General features: G+C 34.9%; 1 protein-coding gene across 2 annotated transcripts in view; it reads left to right on the forward strand.

Moving 5' to 3' along the window:
- Positions 1-23,709, forward strand: part of FYB1 (FYN binding protein 1) — a 97,250-nt gene that overhangs the window by 68,471 nt on the left and 5,070 nt on the right. Inside the window, exons 7-15 of one of the 2 annotated variants that reach the window (XM_079703686.1) lie at positions 1,643-1,802; positions 2,305-2,449; positions 6,816-6,838; positions 7,915-7,981; positions 8,750-8,884; positions 10,553-10,578; positions 13,118-13,184; positions 15,689-15,779; positions 17,170-17,332. In XM_079703686.1, the coding sequence (XP_079559812.1) occupies positions 1,643-1,802; positions 2,305-2,449; positions 6,816-6,838; positions 7,915-7,981; positions 8,750-8,884; positions 10,553-10,578; positions 13,118-13,184; positions 15,689-15,779; positions 17,170-17,332 (877 nt within the window). The remainder of the gene's footprint in view (positions 1-1,642; positions 1,803-2,304; positions 2,450-6,815; positions 6,839-7,914; positions 7,982-8,749; positions 8,885-10,552; positions 10,579-13,117; positions 13,185-15,688; positions 15,780-17,169; positions 17,333-23,709) is intronic. The other variant, XM_079703685.1, reaches the window with a different exon arrangement.

Raw genomic sequence — 23,709 nt, forward strand, 5'->3', positions numbered from 1 at the left:
TGATGACATGGCCCATCTGGGGTGGGTCTAGTATGTCAGCTATAGAGTGATTATCTAGTTACAAAACTATTTTTCACTATAAAAAGGATTCATATCAAGTTTCCTTTAAATATTTAATTCCTCCTGAACATTTACAATATGGTTTGAATTATAAAAATGTGGTTTGTATATAATTTCGCAGTATATTGATTATAGTAAAACAAAGATTCAACAGCAGGGCAAAGGGAAAATGTAAAGCTTAGAGTCAGTTGGACAGATATGGATTCAAAGTCCAACTGCACATTCAAATAATGTGATCATGGGCATATTACTAAACTTCTCTGAACCTCAGATTCTTATTTTTAAAATGAGTCAATGATACCTCTCCTGAAAGTTTTTTATGGAATTAAATAAAATAATGCACGGAAGGCACTGTAACTATTATAGGACCTCATTCAATTTTGCTTACTACATTAAGCAAAATTAAGATTACAGTATGAATACTAAAACGTTTTACTCATACAGAATGTATGGCTACCAATGTTTATACTTTTCAAGTGGAAAACATGAAAAACTAATTTCTTCAATGAAAATCTTTATAACATACTTTTTATGAAGAGACTGTTTGTAGTTTTGAAGGAGTGGTGTGAAGCTTTCCCTTGTGGGTTTGTTTTTGAGAAATCAGTTTTGCATTGTTTCACTCATTCATTTGAATAACATTTGTTAGTAAGAAAAAAATAGGATATGGAAGACATACCACCAAATATGAACTCAAATGTTTGTCAAGACTAGGACTTCACACGCTATATTCCTTCCACAAAATGTTAATAGATGTTCCAATTAAATAACTAAATGTGAGAACTGTTACATAGCTTCACATTTCATTAACTCCAAGACAAAATATTTCACATTTTAAAATTCTGATATTAAGATGCATTTTAACATCGTTGGCATATCAAAATTTAACTTAAGCTATTTTCTTTCTTTCTTGGTGGTGCATAATTAATGATATGTCTCACAATTCATCACATCACAAGTTCAGTAAAATAAAGTAGACCTTCTTTAAAACTCACAATGCATATTTGCATATCAAAAGGTCCAAGAAATTCTGTTGAAAAGACCCATTTAGGATTAGGAAATGTTTAGGATTCACGGCCTCTAAACTGGATTATTCCCCTGCTGTCAAGAAAACACTGTACTCTTCAGGATATTAATTTAAAAACCTCTTATAATATTTGTTTGTTATTTTTATTATTCACAAAGCTATTTCTCTGTCTACCAAGCAAACCACCAGCATACCCCATAAAAACACAAAGCACCCAGCATGTTGTACATAAGTGGTATTCGGTTATCGGTGGCTTTCTCTGCAAATCGTCCACAGAGTTCCAGAGGTCAACAGATCACTGCCACTCTCTCCTGGTCCCCGAGCATACGCTTACCTGTTCTTTGCTGGTTCTGTCTGACCTCTGAAATTTTCCCCTAACCCCTCCTCTGAGAACATTCACCAGGAATGACATTCACCCTCAACTTCTAGTTCGAACTTGTAAATGTTGGAAATAGGCAGGTTGACAAGTGGTGGACATATTGTCTTTCAAAACTGCATTCCTTAAAGATGTTCTGAATAGTAAAGAAGCCGGTCGTGATTTTCTTTTCCTCTTTGCAGCTAACAGGCCCTATTCAAGTCATCCACCAAGCAAAAGCTTGCTGTGATGTCAAAGGAGGAAAGAATGAACTGAGCTTCAAGCAAGGAGAGGAAATTGAAATAATCCGAATCACAGACAACCCTGAAGGGAAATGGCTGGGCAGAACAGCCAGGGGGTCATGTGAGTGCACATTTTCCTACGACTTCGAAGTGTTTTCTATTTGAGCCAATATTAATGGGAAAATTCTTCCAAAGCTACTCATAAGCATTAAGTTGGGAGCACGTTACAGGGTGGACAAAGATAGGAAGATTTTAAATGACAGGTATAGCTCCATCTTCACCTCATCTGTGTAATCTTTTTAGTGGGGAAAAATGTAAATATTTATAGTATCCCAGGGAGGAGCAAAGAGCATTAGGTTCTTCATTGATGTTAAAAGGCAAAAATGATTCATATGAATCACTTTGGAATCTTGAAAATAGACCCTAGGCTTACCCCAAACCACAAGAGCATAAGACTTTGACAAAGCACAGTGAAACATGTGTCAACAAGTCTATAAATCAGAATTGCAAGCAAAGAAATAAAGGGAAAATTTAAAGAGTAAATGTGCAATTAATATTTTACCCACAACTTTATGATATTTAAACTACAGTTACCTGAACATAAATTGTTCCCCTTTTGGTAGATGGCTATATTAAAACAACGGCTGTAGAGATTGACTATGATTCCTTGAAACGGAAAAAAAACTCGCTTGGTGCTCTTTCATCAAGACCTTTTGAAGATGACCAGGAAGTATATGATGATGTCGCAGAGCAGGAAGATGTTAACAGGTATGTGTAAATACAAATTGTAAAGCGAATCAAATCATCTCTTTGTCAGAGACTGTGGATTTTAAGATGCTAGAATTTTACTTTCCCTATTTCCTAGTGTTCTCTATCACTAAACTAAATTACCATTTACAATCAATTCAATATGTATGAAAAGTCATTTGAAACTCCATAGTCTTTTATTTTACTCTTTGGTTGTATGTATCAAATACTACTTGAAATATAATGGGCCATTTGCCCGATATTGCCAAACATGTTGTCAATTCAAAATGCTGTTTTACAGTATTTATTCTGATTTGATCTTAAGGATATGCCTAAAGTAAGTATGACTTTGTAAAATTGAAGGATGAGATGTAGAAGTTAGCTCTGAAAAATATAAAGTGTTTTTCTCTGAAATCTGAGTCTAAATATATTCGTCGTTCTTATTTAAAAACATAACAGACAAAAATGCTTTTTTAAGCCAACTCTACTTTGCTCTTTAAGAGTAAAAATGAAAAACCACCTATGATCCCTGGCAATCAACTAAGGGTCCAACTTTCCATTCATTCCACTAGAATGGCATGACCTTCCCTGCAAGAATTATGGGAACATCTTTCTGGTGTAGAGGAGTCCAGAGGAGAGGGTGGCCATCTTCTCCCACGTACCTTTCCTTCCCTTCTCTCTTTTCTCCATCTCCAGCTCCCTTTATCCTTGCCTCCTCTTCTGTCTCTTTTTCCTAGCTCTGATCTTCCTTGTCCTTCCTTCTCCTTCCTTTTCCATTCCCCTTTTCTTTTCATTCCTTCTTGCCTCCAATATCTCCCTTTCCTGGTAAAGCCGTAATCCCTTCAAGTTGAAGGAAAAGGAGAAGGAAAATCTACAGCATGGTGAAGAATCCTCTTTTTTTTATGCCCACTTGTGAAATTGGGAAACCCCCCCCACATGATCCCAAAACACGTGATCTGTGCTAGATCTTCACTTGGGAAAAAATGTGTCTGCATTCTTCATAACTCAAATTTTAAAGGAAAAATGTTTTCATTATCAACCATTTTAAAAATGTAAAATGATCAAAACAGTAATATACTTTTGAAATATATGAAGAATTAAATTTGCCTCTTGTGGATTTTGAGCTCATGGCATCAATTAAACTTATGTTTCTCTCTGGCAGTTTTGTCTTTCTAAATTGAATAATAGGGAATTCCCTGGCGGACTGGTGGTTAGGATTCTGGGCTTTCACTGCCTGGGGCCTGGGTTCAATCCCTGGTTGGGGAACTAAGATCCTACAGGCCACGTGGCACAGCCAAAAAAAAAAGAATGATGGCCTTCCATGCCTTCTTACCATATTATGATCATAAATTATACAATATATATCAAAACATGTGATGTATGCAGTGGAGTTTACAGATTGTAAATTGGCCTTAGTAATAAGAAACACCTTGACCTAATTTGAAAGTCAGTAAATGTTAATTTGGGGGTCAAAGTTCCAAATGGCCATATTCTGAGAGTTACAGAATTTTCTGGACATGAGTATGCCATACCATGTATATTAGCAACATTATACCTTATGTTTGTCTTTTATCTTTTAAAAAAAAAACACATACATTTCTCTTATTTTGAAATTAAAGAACCCCAGTTATATTAATATATACATATTTACACTGATCAACATACTCAAGAAAAAACATGATAAATCCACAAAAAGGGATGATATCCTTAAAATGAAGCATTATTTTCCATAATAGGTGACTATTCCCCAAAACTAATGCTATTACCTTTTCCTTTTATCTAGTCTATACATACCACAACTCTAAAAGATATCTCTAGTTAGTAAACATGTAGCAGAAAAAGAATCTTCCATTTAATAAACTGGGGTTGGAGGAGGTGTATGGTTTTTATGCTTAATATTTTAAACAAGTATAGCCCCACAATATTTACTAGCATCTATTCCTCCCTTATGCATATTTAACAAGAAAATGGAATAAGAGACATCACTACTACACAAGTTTTTTTCTTGAAACCACAGCTGCTGCTGGCAGAGATCTCATAACAGAATATGCTTTGTCCTTAGTAGAACAAGGAAAGATGCTGAGTATAGCTGGCAGCTTGTCCTGGCAAGAATAAGAGAAGGCACCATCCTCTCCTCTCCCTCCCCCAGATGCCTCCTGGTTCCTTGCACTCTTTATCAGCTCTTTCCCAATTCCTCCAGGGTAAGGAGAGTGCACTGTGTACTTCAAATTCTGTGAGCAGACAGGAGGCTTAAAAGCACAGGTCCTGACAGCGGTTCTTCTCCCTTTCTTCTCAACTAAGCAATTTTTTGTGCTAAATGTGAAACGTTGAACAAAAGGAAATTACAAGTGCAAATACCACTCTTCCATCACATAAAAAAACTTTCTTCTATGTATGTTTCCAACCTTTTCCCTGCGATTTATCCTTTCCTCTTTCTCTTTCCTCCTCTTTTCTCACACTCTCCTCTCCTTACCTCTCATTCATCTGATCAATTGTTTGTATTCCAAAAAGACCATTATAGGAAATTGAAGAACGGCTATAGAAGTGAAATAATGTATGGTGGCTTTGCTCCTGCTTATAACTCTGTTCTTTAGGAATTGGGTGTGAGACTCTCCAAGGGAATGTATTGTATTTGCCAGGAGTGGCAGCCAACCCAAACTGCAGTTTTTCACATAATTCTGTCTGCTTGCTTCATGCTCAAAGGGAAGTGTTGAGGACAATGAATGTGAAAATAGTTTGTAAGCAAGTAGAGAATATACTAAAAATTCATCAAAAATCAATTCTTATTTATATATTAGGACACTTGTAGCATGTTTTTCTCCAATGTTCCATTAACAAACGTACTTTTTATTTCTAGATTAGCAGTAGATCTGCGTCGGACCAATTTCTTTTATCCTGACTTAAAGGTTGAGGAATCAGATATGAGTGTATAATTACACTATACGATTGTAATATCAGACTGATATCTGTAACTGGCAGATTATCCAAAAGGCAAAAATGGTGACAGGGAGTACAGCGAGATGTAGCCAAAAGGATATTGTAAGGGAAGGCAGTATGCTAAAGTTCTCCTCTCATCTCTTCATTTACTTAAAAGTGGGCTTGGTCATATCATGTCATTTCTCAGAGCCTCAATTTCTTTCTGCAAAATGAACTAGATGACTTCTGAGATTTTTTTTTTTAGTTCTCACACTCTACACTTCCTTTGTTCTCACAGAACTCATATTTTAGTGGGAGAAATGGACAAGAAAACAGACGATTATAAAGAGGGGAAATATAGAATGTTATCAAAATAAATTAAAAATCAGAATTCTGGATTTAGAGAATCAGGAGCCACACTCTACAAAGGCCCCATGAAGAGGATTTCAATTTTTTTTAAGTTCTCCCTTTTAAAAAAGTGTAATGCTATTGGACTAAGAGTTAAATACTGTGACTATAAGATAGCAAAAGAAAATTGAATTTAATGCAATAATGGTTCTGGAATAATACTCTCTTTTTATAAATAAGTCCATCTATGGAATAATGTAATACAGTATAATCTGAAAACTGCCCCATGGGAAAATGCTAGAAGCAAACAGTATCATTGTTTAGAATACTTTATGGTACTGAATCTCACTTGATTCTTATTAGGTTTGTTTTGCTTTGTTTTTTGCTTTGTTACTACTCATCTATTACAATAAGGAACAGTTTTTCTTCCTTTTCACATATAACATCTGATAACTTTTCTTCTAACTAAAATATAGTTGATTTACAATACTATATTAGTTTCAGGTATACAACATAGTGATTCAATGTTTTTATAGGTTATACTCCATTTAAAGTTATTATAAAATATTGGCTATACTCTCTATGCTGTACAATATATCCTTGTAGCTTATTTATTTTATACATAGTAGTTTGTACCTCTAAAAGCTTTATCCCCAACTTGCCCCTCCACCCCATCCCCTTGTTACTGATAACCAGTACTTTGTTCTCAATATCTGCAAGTCTCTTTCTGTCTTGTAATATTCATTCATTTGTTTTACTTTTTTTAGATTCCACATATAAGTGATAACATACAGTATGTGTCTTTAACTATCTGACTTATTTCACTAAGTACAATACCCTGTAGGTCCACCAGTGTTGTTGCAAATGACAAAATCTCATTCTTTTTATGACTGAGTGACATTCCATTGTGTACATATACTACGTCTTCTTTATCCATTCATCTGTCGATGGACACTTAGGTTGCTTCTATTGATATATCTTGGCTATTGTAAATAACATCCTGATAAACTTTTGATTGGAATGTTATTTTTTCTTTTGTATAACTGCTTAATATATGTACTTCTCTCCCTGATAGCTAAATACTTCATATATTAATTTAATTGGTCCACTTTTTTTTTCCTAGCCACAATCAGAGTGGAAGTGGAGGTAAGCCACACACTTTCATCAGCAGTTTCTGCAAGTCTTCAACGTTTTCGTGTGTACTAATGACAAAATGCTTTTGTCTGCAAATAACGAGGAGGATCTTAATGTGGTTGAAAGAACACTGGACTAGGAACCAATGACCTGGAGTCCAGCCCTGGCCACTGAGTGACCCTGAGCAAGTCAGTTCTTTCTTCCAAGTTTGTTATGGGTCATAGGGTGACTCCACTTCCAGTATGCCCAGGGCAGTCTTGATTTATGCCAATTGTCTGAGCACAATTTTTAGTAGTATCCCCCTTCACTTTCAGAAATATCCTTGTTTGGATGATAACTTACATGGTCACCTTAGCTATGACTCCTAAAGACTCCTTTTTATCTCATCAACAAAATAAGGGTTACTAATACCTGGCAGTGCTAAAATTCTCATCCTAAAAATCAAATTTCAAGTTGACTGTGCATATTCCTGTACAGAGAAGGTACTCAATAAAGATTTGTTAAATAAATATTTGTCAAATAGAAAGGTTCCTAAGGACTATAGGATAACAAATTAAATAAAGGTTTAACTTTTAAAATATCCATTGATGAAATGAAATAAAGAAATGAAAAGTCAGCCCATCAATGTTTATAAATTCACCTTTCATTTTATTTGCTTTTCTTTACTTATATCTTGATCAGTAGTTTTTTCTGAATGTCTCCTCAGTACTAATTAAATTTTTCTTATCACATCTCCCTTCTTTTTCCACAATAAATTCTAACTCCATCTTTATTTAATTTTACTTTTTTCATAGTTATTTCCCCCCCATTTCTTTCATCTCCCATGCATACTACTCTTTATCTTCCCTCATATTTTTATTACATTTCACCTCTAAGAATTCCTTATAAGATAATGTTAAAAATAATTAATTTACCTGCTACCTATGTGACAGTGGGAAATAAAGCTACTTTTTATTTAAATAGTTGATATGAAAATAGGATGCTTTCTGTGATTAAATAAGACAGATTTATTATCAGATTTTGAGTGAACATTTGTGACCAAATTATAAAATTAACAAAAGACTTTTTCCCCCATAATTCATGTGAAGGGATGTTCCCACCTCCCCCAGATGATGATATTTATGATGGGATAGAAGAGGAGGATGCTGTTAATGGGTAAGAATGATCAGCGAATTGCCTTTCTGCAAAGTATTGTATATACTGGAATTGTATAGTTTTGATTTCTATTTAAAATAAAAAGCAGAAATAGCATTCCCTGTTACATTACCAAAAATTATTTGAATGTTTAATTAATAGCATTAGTAAATGCAGAAGTGTAACTGCACCACACTTCAAATGAAGTGGTATATTGTTTGGAATAACCTTGACAACTACATCAAAAGAAGTGAAAGGAAAAAGGGATAAAGGATTAGAAGTGTTGCAGATTTTTTTTCAAACTTTTCCCTATCATTTATTTATCAATCAATAATTTATTTTTATGACAATCTGGAAAGTTAATCAGTCACATGGCTATCCTTTGTATATTAATCATAGTTGTAGGCAACCCAAAGAAACTGAGATCATATGCTATCTGTGGCAAAACCAGTATTGAATCCTATAGGTGTTTAAACTTTTGAAATGGCGTATTTTAAAATTTAAATACATTAAAAATTTTTAATCTATTAACAACTTACTTTTAATACCGTAAAGCTAAATTGATGTTTAAAACTTAATCCTGACTTGGCTCGCTAGTTTAAGAACCAGAAGAAATCTAACAAATAGGAAAAAATAACTTAACTATTTACCTAGTAGAAGCAGTATTCAAAGACCATAACCTATAAACATAATAGCTTCATTTTGTTCAATACAATGAGTAGCTTACAGCCTGAATGATCAAAGCAGTATAATTATAAAAAATCTGATCAATACCTGCATGCTTCAAAGCTCCACGCTACAGGTTGAAGAGAAGAGTAACACGTGGTCCTGGGGGATTTTGAAGATGTTAAAGGGAAAAGATGACAGAAAGAAAAGTATACGAGAGAAAGCAAAAGACTCTGAGTCAGACAATGAAGGTTCATCGTAAGAGTCGACCAACCACCAAATACAGTGCACGATAACGACACTAATAATTTAATCAAATGCTGCTAATACTTTATAACCAATAACCAATTTCTGACAGACTTTTAAGCCATTTTAATGTGTTTTTCCATTAGTTATTCTAGCCTCATTTACTGTGTCACCCTTAAACTCATGCATTTATATAAGAGGAGCACAAAGTATTCGAAAATCATCATATGGTTCAAAAATATATTTGGCTTTCCATTCAAACATGTACAAACACACACATGCACAAGTGCACACACACACACCCTCACACACTCATACACACTCACCCTCCATTTAGTAGGACTTTTTTTAACTGTGGCACCACATCTGAATGTTCACAATTCCAATGCCACATTTTATTATATAATATTGTATACTGACTATTCTTCAAAATATACATTTTCTTTTAAAAATTAATTGCTAGAAATAAAGGACACAATTTGGAATTTCTTTTCTCTAAGTACAGTATTTAAAGTCTTTGTAACTCTATATCACAATTGTGATATATTAATTCTACTTGAATTACATATTTATCCTATAATAAAATTATTCTAAATATCTTTAGTTTGTATAAATAAAACTAAATCATAAATTTTATCTTTCCGTCTAAAAATAACCCTTTAGTATAAGTTCCATGTGTATGAATTTGAAGGATCTTAATTACACTCGCTGGTACAGGATATCCTTATTTTGTATGTGCCTAATAGATTCACCACACTTAATGGAAGTCTTTATAAGATGTTAATTCCACATAGAAGTCCTAATTTTAAACCCTTTTGTGAGACACTAAAATAACACTCAATAAACAGGACTCTTAAAATTACAAGTAAACATAGCAAATCTTCTCTTCATGCAGCATTACTCAAATGTAGTCCTTAGAAATAAAAGCACAGATTTTTTTTTTGCTCTAATTACACACCAGCTAATTCTGGTTTTAGATCACTGAACTAATGACCTTTCACACTTTACTGTAACTGTGCACCATTCTTCCAGTGATGTGTGTATGTGTGTGTGTTTAAAGCTCAGAAAGTAATAAAAGCAAAGGTCGTTTTCTGTTGCAACTAAAAGCCACCCGATCCTGATTTCAAATCACTTCTGTTAATAAGCTCTCACTCTCTAGTTTCAGTGGATATTCCTCTCTTATTCACCATTCTTCTTTTGGAGATATACATGTACATATTGTTGAAACATGGTCATATAGAGATTCCTATGACCTCTGCTGATTTTGACTCGGCATTTCTATTCTTTGAGTCAAATAAACAGTTTCGGGCCTGAGCTATGCCACAATAACTCCAGAATACTGAGACCATTTAATTACTCTGGTATGGTAATATGCCCAAACTTCATAGAACAAATCTGCAAACATTGGTCTAATGGCTGTGAGCAAAATAAACCACTGTATATCTTGACTCTTGACTTTTTTGGTCAACACTGGAGTTGACAAAAAGTCTTGCTAAATTCCAGATTGATGGACAAAAACTTGGGACTTAGCAGAGAAATGGAGGATGAGAAAGGAATGACAGTCAACAGATTAATTAGACTTTATAAGCCTCCAGGCTATTCATGTCTCTCCTAAATAAAAGACTAAATTTCTGTGTTTATATTTGTCTGATTATAACTGTGTTCTCATTTTCTTTCCAGTTTCCCTTCTCCTCCTAAACAAGTGGGTAAGTAATAAAAGCTAATTGTATATTTTATATCTCACTTCTTGCAGATGAGGTAGTGGAAAGGATTGGCTATAGTCAAGCTGTCTGAATTAAAATCCTGACTCTGAAAATAATATATTGTGTAACCTTGTCAAGTAACTGCACCTGGGGTCGCCACAGTTTCTCAACAGTAAAATAGTGGGAAGAGGAAATTTTTAAATATCAATGATTTTTAAACAGTTCTTCCAGCCATAGGATCACTATGGAGAAAGGGACAAGTGAGTAGGGATGGACCCCAACATTCCCCATGGACCCTCCCCACCCCAATTCAGTCAGAGCTTGATGTATTGGACTTATGCATAAAGATTACCACAAACATGCCACATTATATGCCATGAAGGTCCTTCTAAATCTAAATTTCTTTGATTTTTAAAATGTATCACGTATATTGTCTTTGGAAAATTTTCCACTGCTCAATGTGAAACAGTTTCTTCTTTGTACAAATTTGATCAGCTTATTTTTTTACCCCTGCTGAGACAGATCTTTAAAGGAGTTTTCTTAAATTTACTTTGAACAAAATAAAATGTCTCACAAGAATATTCAGGGGCTTTCAAAAAGTTTATTTTAACTTGCAAATAAATTGAAAGATGGCTTCCCTGGTGGCGCAGTGGTTGAGAATCTGCCTGCTAATGCAGGGGACATGGGTTCGAGCCCTGGTCTGGGAGGATCCCACATGCCACGGAGCAACTAGGCCCGTGAGCCACAACTACTGAGCCTATGCGTCTGGAGCCTGTGCTCCGCAACAAGAGAGGCTGCAATAGTGAGAGGCCTGAGCACCGCAATGAAGAGTGGCCCCCACTTGCCACAACTACAGAAAGCCCTTGCACAGAAGTGAAGATGCCAGACAGCAAAAATTAATTAATTAATTAATTAACTCCTACTCCCAACATCAATCAATCAATCAATCAATCAGTAAATTGAAATAGCAAACCAAACACAAAGATAATCTATTCTTCCAGACAGTTTATCTGACTTTGTTTTCAGTTATCAATTTGAAAATATGTAAGGCTCTAACTTAAATTGATCAATAACTGATAAACTTATATCTTAATCTATAATTTTCAAAAAGTACTCAAGAAACTTAGCTCCACAAATAGTAGGTACAAAATGGAAAAAATGTGATCAATTAAGTAAAAAATGTGTTTCTTGTTTTAATTTTCTTTCATTCTCAAATGTGTATTAAGTGCATGTGCATGGAATAGTAACTTTCCCCTTTCTGGAAACCAGTGATATGTTGTATTTTTACATTTTTATTATAGATTCTTCATATAGTTGAGCAAGTTGTATCCTGTAAAATTACTTAACCTGAGTGGGAGGAAAATACACACACAAGCACACACACACACGAACATATACACATATATATACAGAGCATATATATATATATATATATGTGTGTGTGTGTGTGTGTGTGTGTGTGTGTGTGTACATATATACAGAAGGGGAGGGTTATTTTTGGTTGCACCAGGTCTTAGTTGCAGCAAGCGGGCTCCTTAGTTGCGGCTCCCCGGCTTCTTAGTTACGGCATGTGAACTCTTAGTTGTTGCATGCATGTGGGATCTAGTTCCCTAACCAGGGATCAACCCAGGCTCCCTGCATTGGGAGCGTAGAGTCCTATCCACTGTGCCACCAGGGAAGTCCCAAGGTGGGGGGGGGGGTGTTTTTTAAAGGAAATCAAATCCTTACCACTACCAGAGAGCATTTTAAACTTTCTGTGATAATCATTCCTTAAAATATTTGTACTCTCTTCAACTCATCTCTTCAGCTTAATTTGCTGTGGAGCAACTTAATAGGTGTAGACAGGACACATTCCTCCTGACTTTATTAACAAGAAGTCTAGAAGCAAGAAAAATGTCTACATATTGGAAAAGCCATTGAACCAGTTAAGGTCATAGCAACTTTTCCACCAATACTGATTCTCAGGACCTGCTGGTATCAGAAGTGTCTTTTATTTTACAATAGTGCCACACATAATATTCCTATAAGGTAAAAGTTAATAAAGACAGATCAATGAGTAAAAAAGAGGGATAGATAGACAGATGATAGATAGATAGGCACAAAGACAAAGACATATAAATAAAATGATATATATTATCCTAGCACCCCAAATCCCATAAAAATCTTGACTTCAATCTCTACCTGCAGCCAATGGCCAGTAATATTGATTTGCTTGTCAGCAATCTACTAATCTTACAATTCATCACACTTGTGGATATTCAAATAATCTCAGTCATTGCTTTAGGGTTTTTTTCTGATAACAATAGTTATAATCATTGTCACTGTTTTGTTGTTGTTGTTTTTCTTTTTGAGGGATATTTAACACAAGCATCAAGGAAGATAGGAACCTCTCCCTTTTAAGGAATAGGCAGTGCTTCCAGGAGAAACGTACAGAGACCTTTTGTTGTCCTTGAAACAATCTTTATATTAAAATACCATTGAATGCTCATATCAAAATGTACACTAACAGTGTTTCAACATTTGCTATTCTGTCTTTTGTTAGACATGGGAGATGAAGTTTACGATGATGTGGATGCCTCTGATTTCCCTGCTCCACCACCAGAGATGAGGTAATTTAAATGTTCTCATTACAATAAAGTAATGAAAATCAGACGGTTCAAGAAAATTCAGCTGGAATAAAACCCCAGTGAGGGCGTGTGTACTGTGTGCCATCCTGTTGGCTCAGTCCTCCTCTCCCTGATCCCAACTCTGACCTCTCTGCCAGGTTTGTCAATGGATGGATAGCTCAGGTCCTCCTCCTCCTTCTCTCTCTCTCGCTTCCCCTCACCCCTTCCCAGTGGTCCTTCTTCCTGTCCCCTGATTATCTTCTGACCTGTGACTCATCAATATCTTCATTCATTTATTCACTCATTCACTGGGAAAATATTTGAGAGCCTGATCGCAACTGCTCTCACTGATTCATTCGCTCCCTTTTTTACTTTTTTCTCAAAACGTTTTTTATCTTGAACACACTGCTTAGTTTATGTCTCAATCCTAACCCACCTGCTTCAAGACTCCTCCATCCTCCACAAGAAGATCGTTTCCTTTTATGAAAAAAAAAAAGAGAGAGAAGATTTGTGCTTTGAAAGGACTTTTAAGAGTTATGTCACTTTTTCACAAAATCATCTGATTCTCAAAGGTTCCATTCAAACAAACAAAAACAGTCAACAGTGAATAGTGACATTCTTTAGCTTACCTATGGCTTCAGTTTAATTTTAGACAAAAGTTGTAGGAAAATCTAAAATCAATTAATAGAAGAGGAGTACCTTTTGAAAATTCTTTTGTAATAGAAAATAACACGTTAGGATGCTTTTCAATTCTCCAATAAATATGTGAGATGATCTGATACATGCTATGTATGGAAGCAAGAACACCTCTCTAGCTTTTTCAAGAAAAAAGAAAGATGAATAAAAAGATCTTGAAGTTGATCAGTTAAAGGATAAAAGTAACATCAATGGAATACAGTAAGTGGTGTCTTCTGAGCTGTACTGGTAAAAATGCATGAGTGAACTCTAAGTTTCTGTTTTTGTCTTTTTTGGGTTTTTTACCAACATTGTTAAACTAATTTTACAGAACAAGAGCAAGATCAAAGAAACTGAGGGGAAAATATCCTGTTATTTATATAGGAAGATCAAGTTCTACAGGCAAAACACACCAGAAATATGAAAGGAGAATCATTCTCCTTTTTCAGTTCTCCATGAAAGGAAAATCTAATCTTCAGAAATATGTTAAGTTTTAATATTCCTCACCATTGGGAAGTCACTTCTATTCTTGACAGTTTTAAGCACATTTTTGTGTTTAATATTACTGTAGAAATGCCACCACATTCCATTAAATAGCTCTCTAGGAACCCAGAGTCACCCACTGGCCCTTTTCTTTAAGCAAAATAAGCCCCAGCTGATTAAACTTTGTGCAATATGTACTAATTTCTTTCCTGTTGCTTATTTTCAGAGTTTAAGGCAATCATGTGTCTCTAACACAGCATTCTACTTTTTAAAGAAATGTCAATAAATTACCTTTAAAGAGAGCTTGTGGGGCATTTTTAACATTCATGTATATTCTGATCGCTCCAGAGTGCTAATCCGGGCCAGTGATTCCACTACTACCCAGGTACCATCAGAGAGAAGGTATGAGGGACAATGCAGAACCTAGGGCAGGACAGTGTGCTAATTCATTTCCCAGTGAATGAACTAAATTCTAAGATTCAAAAATTTAAATAAATCAGTTACAAACAAAACTTTACCTTAGGTAATCAAAATTAATGTCAGTGTTTAAAATTTTTCATTATTCACAAATAATGATTTTTTAAATTCCCTCCTACAGAGAGTCACAGTCTTTCCCTAACATCCATACTTAACCCAGGAATTGTTCACAACCTTGGTTGCAAATTAATAGCACCCAGGAGCTTTTAAAATATATATGTCAGTACCTGGACCTCACTCAATTTAATTAATTAGAATTTTTAATTAATTTAATTTCTGGGAATTAGACAAGGGCTGGTATTTTTTAAAAACTTCCCAGGTGATCCTATATGTGGCCAGGCTGGAGAATCACTACCTCAGAGCTGTTCACCTCTCTTATAATAATTGGCTTTAGCTGGTATCATGAGATGTGACCCTGGCTTTGTTTTAAGTAGATTATATATAGATAAATTTTTTAAGCCATAAAAATCAGTCTTTCACAAAGTGTTCTTTTTTAAAAAGCCTTTTCTATGACATTAGCCAAACCACTTAATTATCTAGGAAGGGTTGAAAAATATAAGGGGTTCAAGAATAGGTTGAATCATATGAAACTGCTGATATGTAATCATGTTTAAACTATACTTCAGTCATTTTATACCATTCAACATAATACATTATCTCTCACTTCCATTTTAACTCAGTCTGTATTCTCTTGAAGATCTATTCTACATTATAAAATGTTATCATTTATTACAATGAATGTACTAGATTTCTAACAAAGATAATTGAAAATGAAATTTAACAAAAATGTAATATTATGAATTGTCTGTTATACACTATTCTTCTTATATTTTGAAACTAAATGCTATTTTATGTGTATTCTGCCATCCTAGTCAAGGAGCCAAGGCCAAGGCAGAAGAAAAAGACCCTAAGAAACTAAAAAAGCAAGAAAAAGAAGAAAAAGACTTCAGGAAAAAATTTAAAGTATGTTTACATTTAAATATCATACAAAGTTCATAGTGCTAATAAAAAAATTGATGATTTTTAAAAGTGTAATTATCAATATCACAGTTCTCCATCACAACTCCTTTATTTTCTACAAAATTTATTTTAGATTTAAATTTATTCCTATAAGAAATTAAGCAAACTCTCATACATGCACAATATATGTACTGTGATAATCATCTAAATTTAGCTGTCCTTTGAAACTTAATAAGGTAAGCTAAAAATAGAATAGATAAAAAAGATGTGAGGGCTTCCCTGGTGGCGCAGTGGTTGAGAGTCCGCCTGCCGATGCAGGGGACACGGGTTCGTGCCCCGGTCTGGGAAGATCCCACATGCCGCGGAGCGGCTAGGCCCGTGAGCCATGGCTGCTGGGCCTGCGCGTCCAGAGCCTGTGCTCCGCAACGGGAGAGGCCACAGCAGTGAGAAGCCCACGTAATGCAAAAAAAAAAAAAAAAAAAAAAAAAAGATGTGAGATAGATAGATATATGTGAAATATTATTTAGCCATGAAAAACAAAGAAATCCTGCCATTTGTGACAACATGGACGGACCTTGAGAGCATTATACTAAGCAAAATAAGTCAGAATGACAGAGACAAATACTGTATGATATCACTTATATGTGGAATCTAAAAAAACCAAACCCACAGAAATCAAGAGTAAAATCGTGGTTACCAGAGGAGGGGAGCATGGGGAGATGTCTGTCAAAGGGTACAAATACTCAGCAGTTAGATGAATAAGTTTTAGGGATCTAATTACAGCACGGTGCTTATAGTTAGCAATACTGTATTATATACATGGAAGTCCCTAACGGAGCAAATCTTAAATGTTCTCACTATAAAAAAAGAAATGGTAATATTGTGAGGTAATCAAGCCAATAGAATTTAAGTTCTGATTGTTATCATTTTGCAATATATGAGTGCGACAAATCAACACATGCATTACATCTTAAATTTTAAAAAACTTTTCATTTTAAAAATAATTATTAGGGGCTTCCCTGGTGGCGCAGTGGTTGAGAGTCCGCCTGCTGATGCATGGGACACGGGTTCGTGCCCCGGTCTGGGAAGATCCCACATGCCGCGGAGCGGCTGGGCCCGTGAGCCATGGCCGCTGAGCCTGCATGTTCGGAGCCTGTGCTCCGCAATGGGAGAGGCCACAACAGTGAGAGGCCCGCGTACGGCAAAAAAAAAAAAAAAAAAAAATTATTAGGTTGGTGAGGTTATGAGTGATTTTTCTCCAAAGAAGTTTTTGTTATTTTTTGAAAACAAGGAACTAGTTATTTAACAAAGATTTTCTTAATAAATCTGTCAATGAATTACTTTAATAATACACATCAATTAATAATGTAAATGCTTTTCCTTATTTTTCCAGTATGATGGTGAAATTAGAGTCCTCTATTCCACCAAAGTTTCACCCTACTTAACTTCTAAAAAGTGGGGGAACAGAGATCTACAGGTAAAGCCTGGGGAATCCCTGGAAGTTATACAAAACACAGATGATATAAAAGTTCTCTGCAGGAATGAAGAAGGAAAATGTAAGTCACTATTTATTCTTTATAGATAGGACACCCCAGAATTTAACGACTAAACAAGTTTTAGTGATCACTCCTATTTGTATTAACTGTTTTTGTTCATGTTTTGTGAATTGTGGAAAACATTAAGAAACTGGAGATCTTGCTGTGCTGGAATCAATGTATTTTATTTTATTTTATTTTTTCATTTCCCACCTGCTATATTTGGCACTGAGTTGCCAAAGTTTTGCCAAATTAGTGCTTCTGAAAATGTGGTCCCACAGACCACCAGCGTCAGAAAACTCCTGTGTGTATTACAATTCTAACACCCTGGACCCACACTTCACTTGCTGAGTCATGTACTCTGTGGGTCAGACAGAATCTGTGATCATAACGGCTTCCCTAGTTTGCTCCTATGTACACTAAAGTGAGAACCACTCTGCTAAAGTAGTGAGTGGTTCTGCTCTGGTCTGGTTTGAAATTATATTGCATATGTCACACCTAGAATCTCCAGTTTTCCTACCTTGCAAATTCACTTGTTTTCACTTCCTGTTTGGCCACATTTAATATGACATTCTATTCCAAATAAACACAAGAGAGTCCTGTCCTCTCTTAGCTACTAAAGCTGGCAGATGGAAATGTTTTTGTCCAGTTTTAAAAGGAAGCTTATTTCATTTAACGTCCAGGGAAGAGTAAGTCAAAATTATGTTGTCCTATATTTAAAATTGAATAGCCAGCATGGTTGTCCCATATCAGCTCAGTAAGTCTGCATGGAAAACACAAACTCTGAGTTCAATTTTAATGACAGGAAAGTGACTCAGGGACAGGAACCGAAGTAGATTTTTTTTTAAGAATAAAATACAGTGACTCAAGGGTGGGGAAAATGGATCTAAAGTTTTTATGGAAGGGGTGTGGTTGGCTTTAAAAGAAAAAAATGGAATGTGGGTGCAAAGGATAACAGGCAGGGGTATGTAGCATTACGACTTGAAGGTCACTGGAGATAATTCAAAGATGGAGCTCCAGAAGACAAAGAAAACCCTCATTCAGACCAGGATTTGTGAAGATGTACCCCAAGGAATAGTCTTAAATGCAGAATAACTTCATGCTTTAAAAGGTCATCAAAATCTTTTAAAATGTTCAAATTTTTAAAATTATTAAATAAGTTATGATGAATATACAAACTGAGTATTTTCCAGGATGATTATGATAGCGTGAGGAAATTCTCATGATACAACAGTAAGAGAAATAAGAAGCCTGCTTAAAGTAGGATAGGATTTATTTACAGCTATGTTAAAAAATATGTAAATAAAAGAAACCAAACTAAAATCCTAATAGTGGCTGATTAGGGTGATGGGCCTAAATGATATGTTTCCTTCCCTCTACTTTCCAAATTATTTCACATTTTTCACAACAGAGAATTGTTCTAGTACTTGTCATGTGGACCTTTCTCCAGAGGACAAGCTTCAGACTTATCTTGACCTGCTGTCCTGAGATTTCTGTCCCCACAACAAATCCCATCTACAGCAATGCTCCTCGACTTCAAAGTACATACATTTCACGTGGGGATCTTGTTAAAAATGCAGATTCTAACTTAGTAGGTCTGAGGTAAGGTGTTTTCCCAAGCTCCCAGGTAATTGATGCTGCTGGTCCACAGAACATACTCTGAGTAACAGGATATAAATGACCTCAACAACAAACATGTATAGATACAGATGAGCAGACGTAGATTCAGCATCAAAAACAGAAATTCAGAGGAGACTCCTACCTAGGAACCAGTAGACCTTAAGAATGAGGAAAAGCAACAGCCATTCTGGGATAATTTGTAATCTGCTATCATTTTCTACTTCAACATCAATAATTCTAAATACTGCTATGAATACTGGATGACTCCTATCCTCTTAGAATTTATCATCTGTTAAAAATGAGAGGTGAAAACATTACATGACATTCTGGTAGATAAAATCAAGAGTTCCTTGTAACTTTTATCTTCTTTTTTTTTTTTTTTTCCTGCTGCAGGGCCAATGCACTTTACAATTCTCAAGCTCACTGATAACTAATTCAATTCTTAGGTGGTTTGGGGGTCCATCTCGAACAGAATGAAAACCAGATGATTATATCAGTAGCACTTGCGTACTAGTTGTTTTTATTTATAGACTTTCTTTGGCCTGGACTTTGTCTTAGTTTGGCTTTCCCATTTGGGAGGAGATTCTGGGATACTCCCATGAGCACGTGGAGAAGTAGACTGGGAAGAGAAGGCAGCTAATAAAATCTTGTTATCAAAAAAAGGTACACTTGGGTAGTAGGAGCTTAATCAGTTGGGAACTCGGAGCGGCAGTGTTATCCCATCTGGTGGGAAACAAACTGGGGTACTTATACAACAACTCTGTGTCCATCAGGAATTGAAGCCTACTCCTGGGCAGGTGGGAGGACCACCAAGAGCATCTACGATTGCATTATTCCACAATTCAGTGATCATATCTGCTTACTTTCCCTTTTATTTTTCCAAATCTCTTGCTTTTCTTAATTTTTCTAAAACTGCTGGTTAGACTTTCCTTGAACTGGATCCTTAACATGTTTATTTTCCTAATTTCTGATCTATTCCTCAAATACCTCCATAGGATTTGGGACAATTGTTGTATGGATTTAACCCTTCCTCACCTGGATTATTGCAATAGCCTTTCAAATGATATGTCTCCCTTACCCTTCTCTCAGCCAATCCACTCACCATACTGTTACCCAAATATTATTTTTAAAAACATGAAGTCTTTAGGGTTAGTATATAAAACTCTTTGTGATCTAGCCTCACCTTCATCAACTATTTCCCATCTGCAACTAACACTCCAGAAATGTAAACTACTCATTTGAATAAATTATGCAATTTCATCCTTCTATGCTATTTTATTCTACTTGGAATGCCCATAAATTATCTAATAAAAACAACCCAGTTGTCCTCTAAAATTGGAAGTACACTCATTCACTCCTCCGCAGCCACCCTAACACAGTTAATCTCTCCCTTGCTGCACCATGCCACTACTGTTATTGCTGTCACTATCCTTACTGTTTTTCCAATCTATTACTCTTATGAGACTGAGCTTGAGAGTAGCTTCAGTGAAATGTTCTCAACATTGTATTGCCAACACATTCTACACTGCCTGGCACCTCGTTTGGGGCATGCTGAATTGAGTATAACAATTTGGAGATTGCAGTCGGATAACCAGATGAAAATCTGACATACTGACATTCACAGGAAGAAGTCCGTTGAATAGTTTAACTTATTAGAAGACAAAAGTTCTCTGTCTTAGCCATAGTGATGTGGTTCACTTGTTGTGTATCATTTGGGAGACTCTGAATCTTTCAGTTCCTTTTTTCTACATCTAATTAGCAGTAACGACATTTGCAGTCCAACACCATGATGACCCTGACATTTTCCTTACTTTCTATTCTTCTTTAATCCAGACAAAAAAAAAAAAAAAGAAAACCGTAGTTTACTTAAACCTAATTTGTAATGATAGATATGAGAGGCTAAATCATTAACAGTAATCCCTTCCCACTGTGGAGTAGAGTACGAGCCACTTTTACAGGCATTATCACATTTGATCAAGTCTCACCCACTGACTTGTAGAAAAGCATATTGTAGAGGCATTGAGATCTTAAATATATATTTCTGTCACATTCCCAAATGTTTAGAATTTCTCGCTAATATTTGTGCATGTTCCTCAACTCAGAGTCACATAACCTGTGAGTTTTCCCACCTCCTGTCACTGGAGAAAATTTTTCTACAAAAAAGTGTGGAATGAGACATAAGCTGAGTTATTTGAGACCAAAATGTTGTCCATTTCCTTTGGGCATCAAAGGAAGGGGAATTTTAAAGGTGCTTTGGGTGTCCCCAAATCCAATTTATCATTTCTTTGCTTAGGTAATTTTGGTTTCGATTTTAAAACAACACATGTTCACTGAAGAAAATTTTTGTATTCAGAAATTTAATGTCACCTGATTTGAAGCCCTAAAAATAAGTAGGGAGAGAAAAAGAGAGAGGGAAAGAGAACATTTTTATAGACCTAGGATAATAATTTATATTTAGCATTATACACTGCATTTTGTTTTTAATTTCTATTACATTATGAGCATTTTCTCTTGAAGTCTGATATTGTTCCACTTGCCTTAGTAAATCTATGCAGTATGACTTTATTGTTTTTAAACTGCATGAGGCCAAATTGAGTAAGTTTAACTTTATTTCTGGATTTGCTCACAACAAACGAAATAATAAGGAAATAATAAAATTTGTCATTTTTATTGAGTAAAAATTTTGAAAATATTAGAACAAAGATATTTTTCATTTTTTCCAAAGATGGTTTTGTATATCCTTGGTAATTTTATATTCATAACACCCTTCTGAAAGGTGAGTTATTAGTCCTGGGACACATCTGCACTGTAGCAAGTAAATGTTTTGGGAAGAAATTAACTGGCACATATGGTGGGTGGGTGTTACTTTCTTAACCAACTCTACCCACCACATATTTCAAAACATTTGTTTCAAGTGACTGTGTTCTGCTCTATGAATGTGAGATTTCCTAATGATAATTTCATATTATGTGTGAGAATCCCTGGCGTGCCAGTGCCCACGATATTATAGAGCTAACTAAACACAGCAGCCACTCTGCATGTTACAGAACTATGATGAGGTTTTCTGTTTATTTCATTTGTTTATATTTTTCATTACATTCCCTATGATGAATGTTCATGGAACATGTGAGCAGAGAACATTTTTCTACTGCAAAAAAAAAATTTGTGTCTAGGAACTGTCATGGAGAAGTTGCTTAAAACTTCATGGTAAGACACTTGTTTTGACACTGTCATGAGTCATGCTTGTAATAGAATGAAGTTTCAGTGGAGATTTTTAAAGGTACTAGACAGCAAAACCTATGCTGTATTAAAAGTCGTTAACTCTGCAAAAGTGCTATATAATAGTGATTTTATAGTTTATGAGCCCCAATGATCACATCATTTCAGGGAACTAAAGTAGAGCAGCACAGTACCATCCCTCATCCCAACCCCCTGATAAGTTTGTTCTTAAATAATATTCACAATCGTTGATGTTTATGTAACTCACACAACAACAAAACAGCAACAACATTAGAGCTTTCAACAAAAGAAAAAGCTGCTCCATAGAACTCTTGAAGAGTCAAGATATAGGAGGAAATGTAATAGGGATTTGAGAAGCTAAGAAAATATATTTTTTTATAATAAACTTTGTGAGGTTAGGTAATTAAGCTGTATATCATGAGTTATTAACTTTGGTCGTTGAAAGGACTGTTTTATGCCTAATTACAGATAGTGTTTTATCCAGGTCTACACAATTTTAGCATAACTGAGTTTTAAAAAGTAGATGACCTACAAGCACAAGAAAATAAAAACCTCTTATTTCCAGAAATGGTGATTATATTCTCTTTGTTTTGGATTTTGTTTCTCTTGACCTTCTAAATATTTTTTACAAACAACAACAGAAATATACTTGAGGCCAGAATAATTCCAATCTCTGGCAATATTTTCTTACTTCTTATACATTTCTCTAATTGTCTACATTCTAATATTAGTTCAGACACTTTACAAAGCCCAGACAACTCACAATGCGATTGACTTCATCGTTAAAGGCTTCAGTTGTTATTTTAAAATTATTAATTTAAACATGAATATCATGGGAACACTTACTTGTATTGTTTTATTTCCAATTTGTTTTAAGAGAAAATTCAAAATGAAAACATAACCACCAATTTTAACTAATGAAAAAAAAAACTTTGTGACTCTTACTGTCTGTAGAAATGGTTCACACTTTATGTTAACCCTAAACAGAAGTACAAGTAAAGACAGACTTCAATTATTGGAAGCCTGACACAAAATCCACAATTTGTTCAAAAAGTCTGTTATTTGCACAGAGTTTCTCTTTTGAGAGACACACATAGATTTGAATTTGTTAGAGATGAGATTATCCCCCTTTAAAAATTATGCTAAATGATGATGTCTACCTTAACTTTTTTTTTAAGTTTGTTAATGTGAAATGACTGAAAGAACTGTGGAATCAAAGTCTACCCAAGGATCATAGATATTAATTTTAGATGACCTTTATATGAATTTTCCCACTTCTTTAATTGAAATAAAAAGGAAGGTATAACATGGTCTAATTTTTCATACTCTGAGAAAAATATTACTTATTATACTTTTATCATTTTGACGTATGCTTCATTACTGCCATGCTGCAGTAATACAAAGATAACTTTGATTCTTTATTTTCCAAATATGATTCTTATGAACAATTTTCATCAACAAGTAGTTTATTTCTTGACAAAATATTTTGGTGGAATTTTTTTTACCCTGGAATATTTCAAGGGAAAGTTCATTGTCTT

Source organism: Hyperoodon ampullatus, assembly GCF_949752795.1.
Source record: "Hyperoodon ampullatus genome assembly, chromosome: 4".
In the NCBI taxonomy this organism is placed as follows: Eukaryota; Metazoa; Chordata; class Mammalia; order Artiodactyla; family Ziphiidae; genus Hyperoodon; species Hyperoodon ampullatus.